Source organism: Ailuropoda melanoleuca, chromosome 8 (genome assembly GCF_002007445.2).
Source record: "Ailuropoda melanoleuca isolate Jingjing chromosome 8, ASM200744v2, whole genome shotgun sequence".
Lineage (NCBI taxonomy): Eukaryota > Metazoa > Chordata > Mammalia > Carnivora > Ursidae > Ailuropoda > Ailuropoda melanoleuca.
Window position 1 is genome coordinate 96,159,562 of NC_048225.1, and position 20,921 is coordinate 96,180,482.

General features: G+C 53.5%; 1 protein-coding gene across 1 annotated transcript in view; it reads left to right on the top strand.

The window, feature by feature from the left end:
* PLXNA2 (plexin A2) overlaps nt 1-20,921 on the top strand; it is a 223,695-nt gene that overhangs the window by 197,530 nt on the left and 5,244 nt on the right. The window contains exons 15-28 of the mRNA XM_011233642.3: nt 1,607-1,743; nt 2,681-2,848; nt 2,993-3,086; nt 7,331-7,570; nt 8,214-8,357; nt 8,648-8,882; nt 11,565-11,707; nt 12,373-12,641; nt 14,229-14,295; nt 14,503-14,649; nt 15,285-15,444; nt 15,810-15,913; nt 19,574-19,673; nt 20,658-20,848. Of these exons, the coding sequence (XP_011231944.2) occupies nt 1,607-1,743; nt 2,681-2,848; nt 2,993-3,086; nt 7,331-7,570; nt 8,214-8,357; nt 8,648-8,882; nt 11,565-11,707; nt 12,373-12,641; nt 14,229-14,295; nt 14,503-14,649; nt 15,285-15,444; nt 15,810-15,913; nt 19,574-19,673; nt 20,658-20,848 (2,199 nt within the window). The remainder of the gene's footprint in view (nt 1-1,606; nt 1,744-2,680; nt 2,849-2,992; nt 3,087-7,330; nt 7,571-8,213; nt 8,358-8,647; nt 8,883-11,564; nt 11,708-12,372; nt 12,642-14,228; nt 14,296-14,502; nt 14,650-15,284; nt 15,445-15,809; nt 15,914-19,573; nt 19,674-20,657; nt 20,849-20,921) is intronic.

Sequence of the window (20,921 nt, forward strand, 5' to 3'; positions counted from 1 at the left end):
ACCATCTCACACCTGAGAGCATCTCTTCGAACTCAGGCAGCCGGGAGTAGCATCACAAAGGCTTTCTTTAAGGCTGGCACAATCTTCCTACGGAATCAATAGCACACTTCTGGGGCCTGGAGTCTGCGGGGCCCTGGAGTCTGGCTTCCCACTGAATCAGCAACTTGCCCGTGGGGCCCCGGAATCCCTCCTCTGACACTTACCTATAGCACCGCATTGAGTTGTTCATTAAAAAGTGTTAACACCAGCCGATGGGGTCAAACCAGCCTTGCTAAGAGTTTTGAAAAATCATGAGACCACAAAATTTTATTCTCTCTAAAGCATTTTACTGCTTGCTCTGGGTTTTCCAGGCTCTGCCTTCTTATCTTGGCATCTCTGCCCTTTGTATCCTGCTGGCCTTTTTCTCAGATTGGAGAGTATTGCAGCCTACCTGCCACTCACCTACCCCGTCTCCGACGCTAGACAGACAGGGTCTCCTGTGAGCAGCAAACACCAGAAAGACTGGGTGGAGACATAATTGTAGACTGTCCCAGCTGGGAGGGGCTTTAGAGATCATTGAGCCCACCCTCCTCTTCACCTGGGAGCAAACAAAAGCCCAGCTGAGAAACAAACTGAGGGCTTCAGAGGGGAGGGAGTGGGGGAATGGGATAGACTGGTGATGGGTATTAAGGAGGGCACATATTGCATGGAGCACTGGGTGTTATACGCAACTAATGAATCATGGAACTTTACATCGAAAACCGGGGATGTACTGTATGGTGACTAACATAATATAATTAAAAAATATTATTATAAAAAAAAAAAAAAAGCCCAGCATGATCCAGAAGCTTGCTTCAAGGCCCATGGACGGTGAATGGCTAATGCGAACTGGAATTCGTGCAGGTGTGGTTGCTCAGTTAAACGCACTTTCCACTCCACTCCCCTGTCCTCCAGGCAGGAGCACTTCCTTTCTGATTTCGGTCAGCGGCCGATGCACTATAGACCAGACGACATTTCTTTCAAGCTTCAGATTTAATTTTACAGCGTAGTGAGTTTACTAGAAAGCCCTGGTCACTGACGGACCATCGTCCTGATGAAGGTTGGGGAGACCATGTCAAACACTCACTGACAGCTCTGTGTACCAGGCCCCCTGCGGTGCCCCTCGCATGTTTCAGAGGGGACAGGACATGCGTGTGGGCCATTAATGGAGGACTTTCGCCCCTTGGTGGCCTGGTCTAGACAAGGATGCTTTATTCAGCCTCATCGATTTTGTGCCAAAAAAATCAGTACAGGCTCTAGATAGAGAAGCATTTTCAAATTGCTCTCCATTTGTAAACTAATTGATAGATTAGTCCGTGTTACCTCTGCCTTCCCATCAGTGTTAGGAGCATGCGATTCCCCAGGGAGTTAATTAATTCTAAACCATGGTCCTTCTGCCTTCCCTAGACATGCCAGAGCCTCTTCTTAGAAACAGCCTCAGCTCCAGGAGAAGAGATTAGAAAGGGCAGGAGAAGTAACCTGTACCCCAAGCATGGACACAGCCCCTCCTTTGGGCCTGACGTCTAGCCGGGGTCTGTCACTTTGGGCAAAACCTGAGCTGTGACCGTTTCTCCGCTTCTTCCCAAAGAACCCTTCCGTGCTGTCACTCAGCCCCATCCGAGGACCGGAATCGGGAGGCACCATGGTGACCATCACAGGCCATTACCTCGGGGCTGGGAGCAGCGTGGCTGTGTACCTGGGCAACCAGACCTGCGAGTTTTATGGGTAAGATGGGCTCACGGGAGCCCTAGAAGGCTGGACATGTGAGGCGTGTGCACACCTGCTCCTGGGCGTGTTCGTGCGGGTGCCCGTCCCTTCCGTGATGCGGACGTCCTGGGCCCAAACAGCGTTCCTGTCCCTGTGCGAAATACGTACTACTACTCAGTTTATAGCCATATACACTACGAGTGAACCTACCAAGGGGCTAGATACGTCTAAAAATAATTAGGATGAGGGCCCTAAGAGCCGCTGGTGAGGAAAGTCCCAGAAACTCTCTGGTCATCATTGGGACCGAGCATTGATGAGGTTCCCCACTATGGGGGCTTGAGAGACGTGGCCTCAGTCTTCAGCAAGCACATACACTCCTCCTCGGGGCATCTTTTGTGCCTAAAAACCCAAACACCTGCTCTTCGCCAGATACACCGGTCAAGCCCTGGGCTTACACAGACTCCTGAGAGCTTCCTGCCAGAGCCCATGGGTGCAAACCCAACATGCTCAGGATTATCCGATTATCTCCTCCTCAGATTAGAAACTCCCTAAGGGCAAGGACTGTGCATTCCCTTCTCTGCATAGTAGGTGCTCAGTGAATATGTATTAAATGACTGACCAGACTCTAAGCCCTGGCTAACTAGCCTGTTCTAGAAAAATCCAGAAAAGAAAAGATCCCCCAGATCCTGTGAAGCCCTGCCCCTGCCCCACATTCTCTAATCCCCTTCTGTAATTTGTTCCCTCCCGATTCCAACCAGAGGTGGATCTCCAGTAAAAAGAGGGACCGATATACATACACCCAATAAGGGATCTGTTCCGTTGTGTAGAGTAGGAAAGAACAGAGCACTTCTGGGCCATCCACACCCTCAGACCGAGGAAAATCCCCTCCCAAGCCAGAGAGCTCTCCTCGTTGCCCAGGCCTTTCTTCACCACCCTCCCGCTGTCTCCCTGTCAGGCGGTCAATGAATGAGATTGTGTGCGTCTCACCCCCGTCATCCAATGGACTGGGCCCAGTCCCCGTTTCCGTGAGTGTCGACAGAGCCCGCGTGGATAACAACCTGCAGTTCGAATACATAGACGACCCCCGGGTGCAGCGCATTGAGCCGGAGTGGAGCATTGCCAGGTGAGGCAGACGAGGGAGGGAGGCACCCGGCTGCCACCTGACATATGGCCTTTGGCCAGGTGTGACTGGTAGGGGGCCCAGGAGTGGCGGTGGTTCGCAGTTTGAGAGGGCTCTTAACCTGACCCAACCTCTGCTTGTTCCCAGCGGCCACACACCCCTGACCATCACAGGCTTCAACCTGGATGTCATTCAGGAGCCCAGGGTCCGAGTCAAGTTTAACGGCAAGGAATCGGTCAATGTGAGTACCTCTAGTCTGCCTGGCCCTCCGTAACCACAGGCACGTGGCTGCATTTGCCACGTGCTGAGGTCCTCCATGTGAGCACTAAAGCAGCCACCTGCCGGAGATGAAAGTTAGTTCAAGGCCCCGAGCCTGGAATCAGGGCCCCAAACACCTGAGCCTTACCGTGACCCTTAGAATTCCTGGATAGTCATTTCTCATCGGAAGGCCATACGATGAGTATGTAAAAGTCCCAGCTTCTGAGCTTGCGAGACAGCGCAAAAGGGCTCCTGTTTCATGCCCTGTTCACTTTGAGGTCTGATAACAAGCAGTGTGAAAGGTGAAGAAATTCTGCCTCTAGATTCAGACGCTTTCTGAATGGGAAGCGGGCCTCTGCCATTTACTGTCGTATGACCGTGAGCCAGTCATTTAACCTCTGTGCTCCTCTATTCTCTGCCTGAAAATGCTAATGATAAGACTCTCCTCACCAATGTGTGACCTGCAGCCCTCGGCCCGCGCTGGGTGGGCGGCTGACAACCCTCCGTCACTGCATGCGGATCCTTCCATCCCGGTGGCCAAGATGACCGGTCCAACAGTTCACCTTACTCTCCTAGGCGGAGCCATGTCATTTAATTTTTTTCTCTATGGATTTTTGTGATTTTTAAAGAAGTTCTTGATCATCAAAGCAGAATGTCTGAGATGTCGTTATCAATTTTTTTAGTTTGTTCTAGTTGGTTCCATCTCAGTCTTGTTAGCTAATATTTTCTGAAACATGATTGTATTCATAATTATAGTCCAGGAGATGCTATTATGGCCATTATTTGTTATATAATTGCTATTATTACTGCTCTGACCTCAGGGGATTGAGTAGGCTGTGATGGAGATGGGAAAGATGGTACTGTATCTATCCTTTTATCCCGGACGGGTTCCCGGCATGCTAGAAGCTTCCTTAGGAAAAGCAGAAAGGCACAAAATGCACGGTGTTTGAAGGCTGGATCTGGAAAGGTTACAGGGGTCCTCCAGTCCATCTCCTGTCGTCGTTGTCTAGCTGAGGAATGAAGGCCAGAAAGGAGTAATGGCTTGCCCCAACCGTGAAGGTATCTGGTAGCAGGGCCAACTGGATTCCCAAAGCCTGGTCTTCATTACTAGACCAGATGAGATGCTGGTGCTCTGGTTCTGACATTCCCTCAGGGCAGACATGTGGGGACACCTGTGTCACACCTTTAGTAGCCACCATGGTCACAGCTCTTTGGGCGAGGAGAGCCCATGTCTCCTTATCCCACATGGAGAGTCTGATCCATGAGTAAGAAAGCCTTTGTCTCCACTCCACTTCCAGACTGAGGCCAGTGTTCCCAGTAGCTCACAGGCCACCTTGTCCAACTCCAGGGCCTAAGTGGAAGGAAGGCAGGTGAGCGGTGGCAGTGGGAACAGTGGGCTCGCACTCAGGAGGGATAAAACCCCTGCACAGAGTAGGTACGTGTTTTAAAACATAGGTTTTATTATGACTCAGGTGTGACAAGGCCAACAGAACAGGAGATGACTGCCATCGGAAAGACAGTCTGTTATATTCACAGAGCCGCAGGGAAGGGGGCCTGCCGTGCCATGGGGGGCCCCGTGGGAAGCACGGGGGCGGGGTGTAGAAGCAGAGGGAGAACAAGGCACTGTGGCAGGAGGCTTCATGATGGCTCCTGCAGGAAGGAACCGACAAGGCAAGGTGAGCGGGTGTAGGATTGCCTGGTCTGAATCATGTTCGAGGGCTCCGGGGCTCTGGGGCTGTTTCTAGCTGGCTGGTACACGGGCTGGTGCGATTAGACATGGTTGACAGCTGCTCAGAGCGTGGAAAAGGAGGTGGTGGGGGGTGTGGGCTCTGGATCGATCGCTTTGCATTAGAACAACGTGCCCTGGCAGGCGGGCGGGCAAGTTGTTTGCTGTCTCCAGGCACTGGCTGGCCCTGGGAGGGGAGGTCCTCCAGGTCAGTAAGGCCCCAGCATCAGAAATACAGAAAGGAAAAGCCATGGTTAATGTAGTACAGAGTAAGTATGTGACTGACAAGGTTAACCTCCAAAGCCTGCAGCCTTAGTCCCTGGAAAGCTATCGGAAAAGAACACGGGTCTGGGAAGGCCTTGCTTGTACCTGACTTCCATCTGGAAAGATTAAGGTCCCGAGTGTCCCCTCCACTCACCAGGGTACGCTTGCAGCCCCGGGACAGGACTCTCCCAAGCAATTCCCCCGGCAACCCCCTGACATGCCCTCTGTGTAATAATTCCTCCCTGTTGAGAGCTGGGGTCTCAGTCTCAGTCGTGACCTGCCCGGGGTCTGCAGGCTGGCATGGCCGGAGGACAGGTTTTCATCAAGCCTGGCTCGGCGCCTGGAAGCTCACGAACTCTGCCCTGGTCCTTCTCCGTCAGGAGCGCTGGGAGAGCGGCACCCTGCCCCGCGGGGCCTGCCTGGGCCCCAGGTCATCCTCAGCGCCCTGGGGCTCCCTCTTGCCTCTGGGGTTTGAAGCAGTCCCAAGTAAGAAGTGAGAAGGGCCAAAGCGAAGGCCACGAAACCCCAAGGAATGTTTGGCAAACAAAGTGCCGACGCAGCACCGGGCGGCGGGGAAGCAAACAGAGGCCGCTTGTTCTTGTTCGGAGTGATTTGCTTATTCAGAGAGGAGTCTGGTCTAGGGTGTTGCAATGAGCGCGGACGAAGATGGGGGAACGGAGGGAAGAGGCAGAGCCCCGCAGAGCCCAGGGTCCGAGCCTCCCTGGCTCAGCTCTGCCCGTTTGACTGCTCCTGCATGTCCCTCGTGCCAGAGCGCTCCCCCTGGACCACGAAGGGGACATCCATCTCATCGGGGACTGCTTCGGTTTGTGCAGAAAGGGCGGGAATGCGCCCTGACCTCCCACAGGGCATGAGGCCCTCAGTGAGCTGTTCTGATGAAGCTCTTAAACTCCTTCTGGAACATGGGGGTTAATACTTGGACTCGGAGCTCTGACATAATCTCTGTGCAACCGTCAGCTTTTCTGCAATTTCACACACAGTCTTGTTTTCGGAACATGAAGCCCGTGTGTGTCTGTTGGCCAGACTCAAAGCATGTGTGGACCTGCCAGGACAGCGTGTACTTGTGCAGCCGAGATCTCCCAGATGCCCTTGGCTGTGGCCGGGACACCCCGAGCCTGAACCAGGGGGTGCTGAGCACAAGCCAGAAGGAGAGGGGGTGGGAGGCCGGGTTTTGTCCACAAGTCACACGGGGGTCCTGTGGTGGTTCCTTGGGGCTGGCCGCTGTCTTGGGCAGCCCTGGAACTAAACCGCCAGAGGAGGGGTGGCAAAACTCCCGCTAAGTAGGGGTCAGCCCCGCTAGGATTTTCACAGGGACGCCAGAGTCTACCCAGAAAGAAAGGACATTACGAACTCAGTGTCAATGCCTGGCTCTTCCCTTGTGCAAAGTGAGGGAGCAGAAGAGAGAGGTCCTGAGCAGAACGTCAAAGAGTTGAAGGATTCTTTTTGTTCATCAGTGTATTGGATAAACATTAACTGCACACCTACTGGGTGCTGGCAGAGGGCTCACCTCGTGCTACTTCCTGCTCCAAAACACACGCGCGCACACACACACACCCCCTTACACTGCGCCTGTCCTGTTTGTCCTCAGACATGCCATGCTGCCTCATCCTCAGACCTGTGCTGCTGTCCCCTCTGCCTGGGTCCTGTTCTCCACACCCGACCCTCTGCTGTCTGGCTGAGTCCCACTTGCTCTTCAGACTACATTACATTACACACATTTCTCCCAAGGGGTAGTGTCCCTGAGCCATCCTCGGGCCACGGCCGTGCACGCTCACACACACACACACACACAGATCCTCCTACCCTACCTGGTCCTTGCCCACTGGGGCATTTCTCACACCCATTCATGCGTTTAACAGGGCTCCAGCTCCTTCTGCAAGCCAGGCCCCCTGCCAGAACTGTGTTATAAAGCACATTTGGTCCTTTGTCTCCCCCTGGTGATGATGTCGCTAGATGGCCCCGGCTCCTAACACAGTGCCTGGCCCAGAATAGGCGCTCGAACAATGTTGGTGAATGAATGAATGAATGAATGATGTTAAAATGCATACCCCCCCCCAAAATTTCATGGCCCTTTTTCTCAAGGGGCTCATCATCTAATGAAGACAGCCAAGGAACTCAGTGGTGATGGGCCGAAGCAAATAGGGTGGGAGGCAGTACCGTGACACCCTCCCCCACCCTCGCTCAGTCTGTATTTCAGTGCTGCACTCTGGGCCTCCTAGGTGTGCAAAGTCGTGAACACCACCACCCTGACCTGCCTGGCGCCCTCCCTGACTACGGACTACCGGCCCGGCCTGGACGCTGTGGAGCGGCCAGATGAGTTTGGCTTCGTCTTTAACAACGTCCAGTCCCTGCTCATTTACAATGACACGAAGTTCATCTACTACCCCAACCCAACCTTTGAACTGCTCAGCCCTACTGGAGTCTTGGATCAAAAGCCAGGATCCCCCATCATTCTGAAGGTAGGATGTGCAGAGTGCAGCCTGCCACTCGCAGTGATGCCAACAGCCCCCCCGCCCCCAGCCCTTTCCGTTCACCTTTGTGTGCACGTGGATTCGCAGAGCTGCCGGATCCCCGCAAAGGTAGCTTGTTTATAGATATGGACTCGCCCAACGATAGATCTCACACTTGGGGTTCTCGAGAAACCCTTCGCAATATTTCTGCTTGTTCTTGTGAGCTTTGGGACCCCAGGGTTCTGCAGCGCTTTGGAAGTAAACATTCCCTTTTATTGCCCACGTCCTTGGCCACCATAACCTGTACGCACGTTTCAAGAGGTCACAGTTCCCTGATAAGATCCGTCCACCTGTTTTGTTACTTTTGTTTATAACACTCGCGCCTTCCTCCAGATTTTCACTTGTTCGCCATGTGGTCTCCTCTTCCTGTCTCCTTCCCCATCTCTTCCTGCCTTTCTTTCTCTCCTCTCCACATTTTCCCTTTGGCTTTCCAGATTGTGGCTGTTAGTTTTCTCCAAAAATTTCCCGGGGAGCCAGCTATTGGTTTTTGCATGGCTGCCCTTCCCCCACCTCTTTAATCTCTTTTGTAATAGGCAATTAACTTCTGCGTGCATGTGTCAATTATTTCTATTAAGATTACTGTTATCTACAGGGCAAAAACCTCTGCCCTCCCGCCTCTGGAGGCGCCAAACTCAACTACACAGTGCTAATCGGAGAGACCCCATGTGCTGTCACCGTGTCCGAGACACAGCTCCTCTGCGAGCCTCCCAACCTCACGGGGCAGCACAAAGTCATGGTGAGTGAACCCCCTTCCTTCCCCAACTTCCTCCTCTCCTTGCCATGCCTGCATGATCTGTCATAAAGTAAGGCTCTCCCATCGACCTCCTTCATAATTCCTCATCGCCGTGTTCTGCACTGAAATGGGCAGAAGTTGAGAACACGAGCAAAGAAAGGCAGATAATAAGCAGGAAGTTGTTCCCTATCCAAGTCTGTATAGCGTGGTTGTGGTCTTTCCTGCCCTTCTGAAACCTAAGGATGCGATGGCATGCCAGGGCTCTACAGCGTCTGTGTGTGTGCAATGCACAGGTTCACGTGGGCGGGATGGTGTTCTCTCCTGGCTCGGTGAGTGTCATCTCAGACAGCTTGCTGACCCTGCCAGCCATTGTCAGCATCGCGGCGGGCGGCAGCCTCCTCCTCATCATTGTCATCATCGTCCTCATTGCCTACAAGCGGAAGTCTCGAGAAAACGACCTCACTCTCAAGAGGCTCCAGATGCAGATGGACAACCTGGAGTCTCGCGTGGCCCTGGAGTGTAAGGAAGGTAAGTGGAGGCACTTCCTCACTTCCTGGCCCCATCTTTCTTCACCAGTCTTATTACCTCCTCCCTCCAGACGACTCGTCTCTATTGCCATCCCTCCCACCCTGAGCCTCTGTTTGCCCAGAAACTCCTTTGCCTTTAGCGTCAGAGAAGTCCTATGAAGAATGCCCCGGGACTGGGTGGGGGGTGCCTGGGTGGCTCAGTCGGTTAAGTGTCCCGCTCTTGATTTCAGCTCAGAGCGTGATCTCAGGATTGTGGGATTGAGCCCCACATTGGGCTCTGCACTGGGCATGGAGCCTGCTTAAGATTCTCTCTCTCTCTCTCCCCCCCTCTCTCCACCTCCTCGGTCTCTCCCCCGGTCTCTCAAAAAAAAAAAAAAAAAGAAGAAGAAGAATGCCCAGGTTGAGGCCCCAGCCCTGCTCATCTTGTTCCAGTCCTTCTTGTGCCCTGACTCACTCCCAAGCTGGCCCCCTTTCTCTCCCTTTCAGGGCCTCCGTGTCCCCCACAGCAGAGCCTCCCAGGCTTAGCTCTTTCAGACCCTATAGACCCCCCAAAGGGGAGTCCGGCTCCTGTGTCTTGCGTAGCTGCCCTGGGAGCATGTGGAAGCAGTGGCAGGGGGGGCAGGGAGCTCCCGCCGGCCTCCACCCTCAGCCCCTCCCCCAGGGCTAGTTTCCCACCAGCGCCACAGGCTAACCGCTCTGAAGGCCGCCTCTTGCTGGTGTCCTTGGCCATGGACACACGTGGGAGTAGAGAAGGTTTTCTTCCATCTCCCACACAACCACAGCCTTGAGGTGACAGGTATCTCTGGCGTCCCTTGGGCCAAGGACCCAGCAGGCTCTCTGAGTCAACATTTCAATAAGGAATCAAAATATTTCTCCCTTTGCTGCAAATGTCAGGATCAGGAATGAGGCCTTTGCTGGCATAAAGGGAAGCGCAGGCTGGGGAAAGGTGGGGAACGGCTTCTCTGCTGCCAGGGCAGGGGTGGGGGGCGGCATCCGGGAGCCGGGCCTGGCACCAGAGGGGTGCGCCCCAAGGCTGGCTCTGGTGTTCTTAATGTCCTGCGTGTGTGTGTGTGTGTGTGTGTGTGTGTGTGTGTGTGTGTGTGTGTGTTAAAATATACATAACATAGGGGCACCTGGGTGGCTCAGTCCTTAAGCCTCTGCCTTTGGCTCAGGGCATTATCCTGGCGTTCTGGGATCCAGCCCCACATCAGGCTCCTCTGCTGGGAGCCTGCTTCTTCCTCTCCCACTCCCCCTGCTTGTGTTCCCTCACTCGCTGGCTGTCTCTCTCTGTCAAATAAATAAGTAAAATCTTTAAAAAAAATATATATATATATACATAACATAAAATTCACCTTCTTTAACCCTCACCGTGTCCACACCCCGGGGCTCCTCCTCCTCCATTTCAGTCGCACTAAGTGCGTCCGCGTTGTTGTGCGACCATCCCCTCCATCCCTAGAACTCTCTCCTTCTGCCCCGCTGAAACTCCGTACTCATGAAACAAAACCCCCACATCCCTCCCCAGAAGTGGCTGGCAGCCACCATTCTACCCTCCGTCCCTGAGAATCCGACTGCTCTCGGAGCCTCCTGGAGGTGCAGTCACCCGTCTGTGTTCTTTCGTGTCTGCTTTACCTCCCTCCGCATCGCGAAGCTTCGTGTGTCAGAATCTCCTTCCTTGTTACAGCCGGGGGATGCTCTGTTGGCTGTCCGTACCATGGGCTTTTGACCGTCTATCTGTGCAGGGACACGTGGGTTGTCTCCACCGTTCCGTAGCCTGAACAATGCTGTCATGAACAGGAGTATACAGATAGCGCAGTACCTGCCTTCGGCTCTTGGGCAGAGACCCAGGAGTAACTCTGTGTTTATGTCTCAGGAGCCACCAAATTGCTTTCCAGAACAGCCTTACCAGTTTACGTTCCCGCCAGCCGCGCGCCACAGGGGCTGTGTTCCCACACCCTCTCTAGGACTTGTTGTCCATTTTTCTTAAAAAAAAATATATATATATATATACATATATATATGTATTTTAGAGAGAGAGAGCTCGCGTGAGCAGAGGGAGGGGCAGAGGGAGAGAGAGAGAGAGAGAGAATGTCAAGCAGACTCAATCTTAGGCTCAATCTCAGGACCCTGAAACCTTGACCAGAGCTGAAACCAGGAGTCAGATGCCTCATCAATTAAGCCACCCAGGCGCCCCTCCATTTCTCTATGATAGCCATCGTGATTGGTGTGAAGTGGTGGTTTTTGTCTTCTTTTTTGCCCGGGGTTTTTGCATCTTGGTTGATTCTCTTGCTTGGAAAGAAAACGGAGCAAAGCTGCCTGTTCCTGTCTTTGCTTCATCCCCTTGGCTACTGCCTCTCAGATGTTTCTGGAACCTGAAGCCCATGCATAACCCAAATCATCATGTTCTTCCCTTTTTTTATTTTAACTACACTTAACAGTACATAGAAAGACGCATCAAAATTATGCGTCAGCATGGAAGAGGAAATAGAACATAGAATCGCCCACATGCCCACCACCTAAGAAAGGAGGTCTGGAGATCTCTCGCCCCTTCTGGAGATGTGCCCCTACAACCATCCCTGTCTTTACACCCTGGGGCCTGCCGCTCCTTCACAAATGTCTCCTCCTGCCTTTCCCCTCCCCCTCGCGGGTGCCCCCTGAACCTGCTTGTCTCCCTGCACTTGCACAGCTTTTGCGGAGCTCCAGACAGACATCAATGAGCTGACCAGCGACCTGGACCGCTCGGGAATCCCCTACCTGGATTACCGTACCTACGCTATGCGAGTCCTGTTCCCTGGCATCGAGGACCATCCCGTGCTGCGGGAGCTGGAGGTAATGCCCACCACCGTCCGCGAGCCACGCAGCAGGAGCGCAGGGCCTGGGTGTCCGAGGAAGTGCCGATGGGCCCAGCAGCTCAGGGGAAGGTCAGGAGTGATGACGAGAGACAGCTGGGAACAGCATCACCAACAGCAGGCAGATCACGGCCAACGGGGGCACGCAGGCTCTTTGGGATGATTCCAGGGGAAGGCTCATTGTCAATTTTTAATTAAAGACTAAATTAATTAACTAAGATTCTGCCACATTCTCAAATGGATTTAAGGTGGCTTAAGGAAAGACATATGATTCTGTGAGGTTTGTTTGTTCGTGTGTTGGTTTGTTTTACTGAAGATAATAAATCAGGGCAGAGAGGATTAAAGGGAGACTAGTAGACCAAGCAAGTTTGATGGAGTGTCTCCTGCATTCCTGGAAGAATCAGATGGACGGCATCCCCTCAGAGGGTGCTGCCTGGAGCCAGGCCTCCCGCCCAGCGGGCGGGCAGAGCAGACCAGAACTTCAGAGACCAGCCATTCCTACCCCGTCCCGGGGTTGGGGGTGAGGGGTGGTTACAGGCGTCCCGGAGTGGGTTCTGTGGCGCTCGCCAGAAGACCCTCGGTGCCAGGCCGGCTGGGGAGGCGGGAGGCTGTCCTCTGAGGGCGCGCCCGTCCCGTCCACCCCAGGTTCAGGGGAATGGGCAGCAGCACGTGGAGAAGGCCCTGAAGCTCTTCGCCCAGCTCGTCAACAACAAGGTGTTCCTGCTGACCTTCATCCGCACCCTCGAGCTGCAGCGTAGCTTCTCCATGCGCGACCGCGGCAACGTGGCCTCTCTCATCATGACCGGCCTGCAGGGCCGCCTGGAGTACGCCACCGACGTCCTCAAGCAGCTGCTCTCTGACCTCATCGAGAAGAATCTGGAGAACAAGAACCACCCCAAGCTGCTGCTCCGGAGGTCAGCCCCGTGGCCGGGGCAGGGGGCGGGGAGGGAGGCGGGGGTCCCAGCAGGTGCGCATGTGGCTGTGAACTAAAAGGAGATAAAGTGTAACATTCAGTTCTTCCGTCGTGCTGGCCGCGTGCCAAGTGCTCAGTCACCACCTGCTGGCCACCATATTGGACAGCGTACTTAGAGAACATTTCCTTCATCTCCGAAGGTTCTGGTGGACAGCAGCGGGCTGGAGATTGGGTGCAGCCTATCCCTTCTGCGCCCAGTTTCTAGGACCCAAATCACCAGCAGCCACCACATGCCCCATCCCCAGTTGCCATTTTTACTGGCAGGAGAGAAGGCTGGAGACCTTGGCATCCATTCCCTGGAGGCCCCAGGGAGCCGAGCAGAGCTCTGGAGCTCCTCTGGCAGCAGGGGTTGGAATGTGCCTCCTGCGTTTCTCTGCCCCCCTCTTTAGCCTGCTCCTAGCGAGGTCTCAGGCTTCCAGACCCCACGTGGGGTGAGGAGGGAGGAAGAATGTCTTTGTTTCTTGCCTATTGAGCCCCCATCCTGCCAATCTGAGCATTAGAAACTCTCATTAAGAACTGTTGTATTTAAATTAGAGCTAATCTCAGGCACAATGCAGGGAGAGGGTGCTGGGAGGGGCTGGGGGACAAAGCTACAATTTCTTCTGCCATTGTCACTCTCCCCCAGGCCCAGACTGCTGTGCAGCCCTGGCAAATGCCTGGGATTTACTGCAACCAGAGGGTATAATTTGCACCACGTGCGGGGTGTTAAAATACCCCTCGGCATCCCCATCACTGAGGGTCTGTCACAGCGGCTTTGTTCCTTCCCAAGTCCCCAGATCTGCAGCCCTGGATAGGGGGTGGGGAGGGCTGGTGTTTGCAGAAGCAGATCCCCTGTCTGCTAAACACTCATGCCCCCTGCTCTCCACCTGAGTGGCTAGGATCCAGGACCCCCACACGACCGCAGGAATGACAGCCAATACTTACGGAATAGTGCTTACTGGGGGCCAGATGCTATTCTTAGCACTTTACATATGTTAACTCATCCCATCCCGACAACAGCCCTGTGGGAGAGACACTATTATCATTGTCCCCATTCGGAGATGGGGAAAATGAACCCAGAGAGGTGAAATGACTTGCCCAAGGTCCCACAGCCAGTATGCGGCAGAGTCAGGATTGGAATTCAGGCAGTCTGATTCTGAGAGGTCAGAGGGGCACGTACCAGGGACCTCCTGGATATGAAAATGGAGTGTTCAGGCATGCAAGGAATCCCAAAGGGACAGAGAAACTGTTTCTCATCCTGAGGCCCACAGGAAGTAGGGAGAACTAGTAACTGAGAGCCTTGTGGAAATGGGGTACTTGGTGCATTCATCTGCAGACCCGGAGTACCACTCCATTTCCACAGGGATTTGAGGCCCAGAAAGAAAAAGCCTCTTGCCCAAGGTCACACTTTCAGCTCTGGCATCCTGGCTCCCAGCCCTGTGTCCTTTGATGCCCTGTTGCTCTCTTGGGCCACGATGCATACAAGTCAGATCCCCCTCTCCGAGACCACTCCATAAAGGACTGCCCCTCACCCCTTCTCCCTCTCCAGGACAGAGTCTGTGGCTGAGAAGATGTTGACCAACTGGTTTGCCTTCCTCCTGCACAAATTTCTGAAGGTGAGAGTGGGGGCGAGCTGAGGCCTGGCATTGAGAGCAAGACGGGGGCTGCTGCTCCAAGTCTGGCCATCGGGGCTGCATGGCGACCCCTCGGGAACAGGAAGCTGCCCGGCCGGGGTGCTCCAAAGCAAAGCAAGCCTAGGAGCTTGGCCGGGAGGGGAGAGAAGGAGGCCGCACCCACCCCCTGCGCCCTGCCTGTGCCCACAGGAATGTGCGGGGGAGCCCCTCTTCATGCTCTACTGCGCCATCAAGCAGCAGATGGAGAAGGGCCCCATCGACGCCATCACCGGTGAGGCCCGCTACTCTCTGAGTGAGGACAAGCTCATCCGGCAGCAGATCGAGTACAAGACCCTGGTGAGAGCCCGGGAAAGCAGGGGACACGGCAGACCTCCTGCCTCTGCTCTGTACTCTGTCGTCGGAGCACGAAGTTGACCGAGCGGTCAACAGAGGGGCTGGAATACAGCCTGGGAGTGAGTCTAAGGGGCACGAGAAGTGTTCCAAGAGTGGGGCAGACAGGCCTGGGTTCCCCTCCCCATCTCATTGGGTGAGCCCAAAGAGCTGTCTGCCTCATCTGTCTACCCTAGATGATATGGCCAGGGGCAGACCAGCCTCCACGAGGTAGGGGGAAATGAGCATTATGGGGAAGAAGATGAATTTGCTAGTTCCTCATATAGAGGCTTTGGGAAGTGGCTGGTCAGCCCTTGATAGAACTGGAGCCATCTCTAAACCCCTAGCACGCCTGGTTCTGGGATTACAGTCGCCCCCAAGCCAACCAGGAGCAAGAAAGTGGGGTCTCAGTTCTTTGAGAAGCACAGGCATGACTCAGGTTGTCATTTGGCAGATGGCAGGAGGGCAAGAGAAACTGATGTACGGCTATTTCTCCTGTAAGGAGGATAAGCCTTGGAAAGAGAAGATTCCAAGGCCTTGCTCCCTCTCCCTCAAGCAGCCCCTTGAACTTCCATCTTGCTCCCCTTCTATCATCCTTGTAGATCCTGAACTGCGTCAACCCCGACAACGAGAACAGTCCAGAGATCCCAGTGAAGGTGTTAAACTGTGACACCATCACGCAGGTCAAGGAGAAGATCCTCGATGCCATCTATAAGAATGTGCCCTACTCCCAGCGGCCGAGGGCTGTTGACATGGACTTGGGTAGGAGGCCTGGCCTTGAGGGGAGGGCAAGGGTTAGAAAAGTGGCTTCCAGGAGGGCATTTGGGCAATGGGATGGGATGGGGTGAGAAAATGGGAAGCCCCGTCCTGTGTAGGCCCCTCCTGGGAGCATGACTAGGTCCTGCCCAGGTGAGGGGCCGTAGGAAGTACTTCTTCCGGGACACTGCCTGCCCACCCTTCTCCCCAGCTGTCTTGACCACATGGATCCCTGGACGTCTCTAAGCTCTATGGGTGGCACCAGCTTGGAGCTGGGGTTGCCAGGTCCCTAGAGGAGGCAGGACTGGATGACCCTGGCTCCCAGCCCCCCGCCCACTCACACTGCTCCCTACATCACCCCCTCCACCCAGAGTGGCGTCAAGGCCGGATAGCCCGGGTCGTGCTGCAAGACGAGGACATCACTACCAAGATCGAGGGCGACTGGAAGCGGCTGAACACACTGATGCATTATCAGGTGAGGGCAGGGGCTTTGCAGCATGACCTTTGACTCCCCAGATTGTTCCCTTCACTCCAGGGTTTGCTCTCAGGCCCTCAGAAGCCATCTCCCCTTTCCTCCTCCCTCTGAATCGAAATCAGAGCTTCTCAGCCGTGGTTACCCATTAGAATCACGAGGGAAACTTACCAAAAACATGAGTGCCCAGACTCCGCCCCGAGAAACTGACTTAACTGGTCTGGGTAGGGCGAGGCATTTCTCTCCTGTGTGCCTCCACATCTCCAGCAAAATTGCATGTTGTGAGGTCCTCCGTAAGGTCACCAACCACAGGGATCTGCGGCTTTCTGTCCTCAGCGTCTCATCATCGACACAGCTTCCGCTACTCACCTGCCATAGAGCAGGGGACTGGATAGACTTGTCTTCAGCACTTGCATTCTGCCACTTACAACCTGGTGTCCTTGGGGAAAGTACTTACTTTCTCTCCCTTCTCATCTGTAAAATGGAGTTCAAAGTGATCCCCACCCTGTAAAGCCGTGTGGAATAGATTCAGTACAGGAGAGAAAGTGTTCGGCGCATTGTCAGATGCGATGAATGAATGAATAGTCAAAAAAAAAAATTCCAGCAAAAGAACAAAAGATCCAGGAGGGATCTATTCCCACCTCCCCTTCCCTCCCATGGTGACTACTCGTGGCTGGGGGGTCTCTGTAAGATTAAGCACAGGTAGGCTGGTTGGGATTCAGGAAACATACTAAAATAGAAGCTGGAAATGAGAGACACCGAGGGAAATTAAACCAACCAGAAGAAGTGCCTCAGGCTGCAGGACCCTACGGGATTGTCTGATTAGTAACGTCCTCCTCCGTCCCTTCCTCACGCGGGGAGGGGGCACAGGGACTGGCAGGCTGGACTGGCGAGCATGGTGTTGCCCCGGACCAGGCCACCGGGGTTCCTGAACGCCGATAGGAGCTGGCTGGGAGGCTCGAGGCACAGAGGAAGCTGGCGGGGGGCACTGGGGCAGCCCCAGAAACCCTCCTCTCTAGGCTCCATCCCCCTCGCCGGCCCACGTAACCCCGACTGCGCCTAGCCCCAGATGGACTGAGTGTGGTGTCTGAGAAGAGGTCAAGGCTTTGCGAGCCATTTTCAACCCCTGCTTCTCCACTCACTGGGGGAGACTTTAACCTCTTGCAGCCTTGGGCTTCTCATCCACAAGGTGACATCTGGCTTGTGAAGGTGGTGGGAAGAATTAGAAATAGCCGGTGAGGTAGGTTGTAGACTCCCCGCCCCCCAGGGTAGTCAGAGCCCCTCACTGTCTCTGTTGATTCCACCCCACCCCCGCCCCCTGCGCTTGGTGCATCCCGGAGAACACTTATAATGAACCAGTTAGAGCTGAAGAAGAAAGCACAAAAGAGAATAGCACTGTGCCTTGGAATCGGAAGTTTCTCAAGGGTAGGAGGGAGGCCTTTCTTTTCTGTCTGTGATGCCTTAACGCTTGTTACTGGGCTGTCCGTCCTAAGACTCCCAATCAGAATGGAATATTCTGTTCTTACAGTACTCATCATACAAAGCACTTTCAATTCCCCAGCGTCATTTCTCATTCATGTATTCATTCATTCCTCAAATATTTACTGAGCTCTCCCGAGTACAGGGTACTTCCCACATGCTAGCCCTGAGTGACAAGGAACAACAGGGATTATTCTTCCCTTTGGGGGACAGTGACGATGACGATGATGCTTGTGGTAACAGCACTAACACCGGCACGCACTGAGGGCCCACTGGGTGCCAGGTGCTGCCGTCCGCCTTCCTGTGTCCTGACTTCTTTGAGCCCCACGCAAACTGAGATGCTGTTATTATCCCCATCGACAGAGATGCAGAGAGGCTAACTGACTTCCCTGAGGTCACGTAGCTAGTACGTGGCAGAGCCAAGGTCAGACCCAGCCAGGCAGGCTGACCATGGATTTGCACCGTCTGTCAGTCAAGAGAAAGAAAGGCTAGGACTGAAGACGAGAGATTTAGTGACAAGACCTGGAATTGGATTGAACTGTGGTCATTTGAGTCACCTTGGGAATCCTCCAGGTGACAACAAGCCATACATGAAGAATGTAATCTGTTCTTCCCAGGAGTAGTGATCCCTGCCCCTGCAAGGCTTTCAGAGGAACATTTCTAGGCTGTCATTTGCAAGGAGAGTTCCTGAAAGACAGAGGTGGAGAGGTCCCCCCGCTCAGTTCCAGAGCTGGGGCAGATGGTGCGGACCACTGACGGTCCAGGGAACTGCCCGGCTGCGGAGTGAGGCAGCCTGGGCCCCTTCCCAGCACCTGCAAGAGGACAGGGCCCTGCATCTTTCTGCCACCAAGTCAAAGCACTGCCCCCTGATGACCCTTCTTGGAGTCAAAGGTCCTGGAAGCCCGGACAGGAGAAAATCTGCATAATCTTAATTAACAAAGAGATGTTAAAAAACTTGCTGGGCTCCCGCAGATTTATAGGGAGGGTTAAATGAAACACCACTACTAAAACCGGCTATCAGGGAATCTCGTTAGCACTAATGTTCATTTATAGTTTGACTTCCCAACATTTAATTCTTTTTTGGTGGGAGAGAGGGACTGACAATTTAAGACCCAGAAAGATGGTTTTACGACTGGTGCAGCTATAAATCAAACTTATAAAGTTCATAAAAATTGTTAAAATAAAAAATGGTTTAATAGGAATGTTTTATGGCCCATAACATTATTATAGCTGTTTTATTCCCTCTGCGTTAGGGGTTTAATTGGATAGCCACAATTCTGGGGATTCTCCATTTTTATTGGATGGAGGGTAATCTTAAATCAAAATGGCCCCAAATGTCTTCAATATGGCTCCTCATTTATCAGCCATTTCCCTCCAGGCTGGGTGCTGAGCCTGGGTACCTCACAGAGGACGGGGCAACATGCCATCTTTCCCTCTGACTCCCCAAGAGCAGCTGCCCCGTTGGTGAAACTCCTCAAGGTGGCCCAAGCACTATAGGACCCAGGCCAGAAGGATCAGAGCCAAGAGGGAAAATGGGCTTCAGACCAGTGTGACTTGAAATAAAATCCCAAATTAGGATATAATGGGGAGAGCGTGTGCTCTGGAACCTGGACAGACCCGGCTACAAATATTGGCTGTACCATGTAGTCTCTGTGTGACTTTGAAGATGGTGCTTTGCCCTTCTCTGCTTCAATTTCCTCACCTGTAAAATGGGAATAATTGTGCGAACCCAAGGGGTTGAAGGGAGGCTGGGTCTAGCCTGGGCTGTAGAAAGATAATGCAAGCCACACGTGTACATAATTATCATTTCAACATGGAATCAATAGAAAAATTATTAATGAGATAATGAAATTATTAATAATTATTAAAAATTATTATTTGTGTTGTTTTATTCATGCTAACTCATTGAAACTCAGTGTATGTGATGTGTTTACAGCATAATAGTCGTGTTATAGTTAGTAGTTTGTTGTTTAGACACTGACAACGTGACTGAATTTCAAGTGCACAATCGGGACAGGTGACGAGTAACAACCATATTGGACAGGTGGCAAGTAGCAACCGTATTATTTTTAGTATTCCTGCACTCCTTGTGCTCCACCCCATATCTATGACATCACCTTCTAGAAGTACTTGACTATTCAATTTCCTGGTTCACCCACACTGTACTTTCCGTACCCTTCTCAGGTGTCAGACAGATCGGTGGTGGCTCTGGTCCCCAAACAGACCTCCTCCTACAACATCCCAGCCTCCGCCAGCATCTCCCGGACATCCATCAGCAGATACGGTGAGGACCAGGAAGGTAGCCTGGGCAGTTCGGAGGCAGCTTCCGTGACCTACCTGGGACCCCTCACCATCCCTCGCGACAGCAGGCAGCCCTTGCAGCTGCCCTCCACCAATCAAGGACGTTTGTGCGTTTGCTTCCCCTCCTCCCGAATGCAGTCATTCCCAGAGCATCCGTGACCTCAGAACTGCGGGAGCGGGTGCACCGGGCGCCCTTCCTTTGACAGCTCAGACCTGGTGAAGGAGTGCGAGGGGCCCAGAATCAGGGAGGCACGTGGATGAGGGTTCCTACTTGCCAGCCCCTGTTTATATCTATTATGCTGGCTGAGTTATTAACGGCCCCCCTTTACTCTCAAAAGTGTCCCAATTGGGGCAATAGATTGGCCGTCCTAGCCTACCCACCCCTGAGGGTGCAAGGGCCACGAGGTGACCGTGCTTCACACTCTCTTGCTCCATTTCCTCTGCGTTTGTGTATGCAGTAAGACTTTGGGCTATCTAGCTAAAGCACACCTCAGGACTGGGCCCAGCAGCCCCAAAAATGGCTTAGGCACGTCTATATCCTAGACCCCAAGTAAGAAGGACCCATTAACTCCCAAGATGGGGCATCACAACTTACAGCTTCTTAGCACCAAGATTTTTCATGAAAGCCCCTATGAAAATATTCAGCTGACATTTTACCTATTGATTATTCTTTGCTCTGGAAGCATCGGGCGGGGTGGGGGAGGGCTCCCAAATCCTCAAGGCTCTTTCCAGCTCACAGAATTTCTGAATCTTCTTTTCAAAGAAAAGGCTTCAGGCTCCTCTGTACTCGTGCCAACCAAGGATCCCAAAATAACCCACCAAATATGAGGTCCCAGGGGTCCCCTTCCGATTGAAACTAGTTTATTCTGAGTGAGTGCAGTAGGCAGACAAAGATTCTAGAAGGATTCTACAAGCAAGGATGGTGAAATCAGTGTCTTATGAGCCTCCACTGCCCCCTTCTCCTCAGACTCCTCCTTCAGGTACACAGGCAGTCCCGACAGCCTGCGGTCCCGAGCCCCCATGATCACCCCAGACCTGGAGAGTGGGGTTAAGGTGTGGCATCTGGTGAAGAACCATGACCACGGGGACCAGAAGGAGGGTGACCGGGGCAGCAAGATGGTGTCTGAGATCTACTTGACCCGGCTGCTGGCCACCAAGGTAACTACTGTTCTGCGCAGCCCGGGAGGGCTCCTCAGGGGGGCACGTCCTGCCCACCCTCCACCCCTCCCCC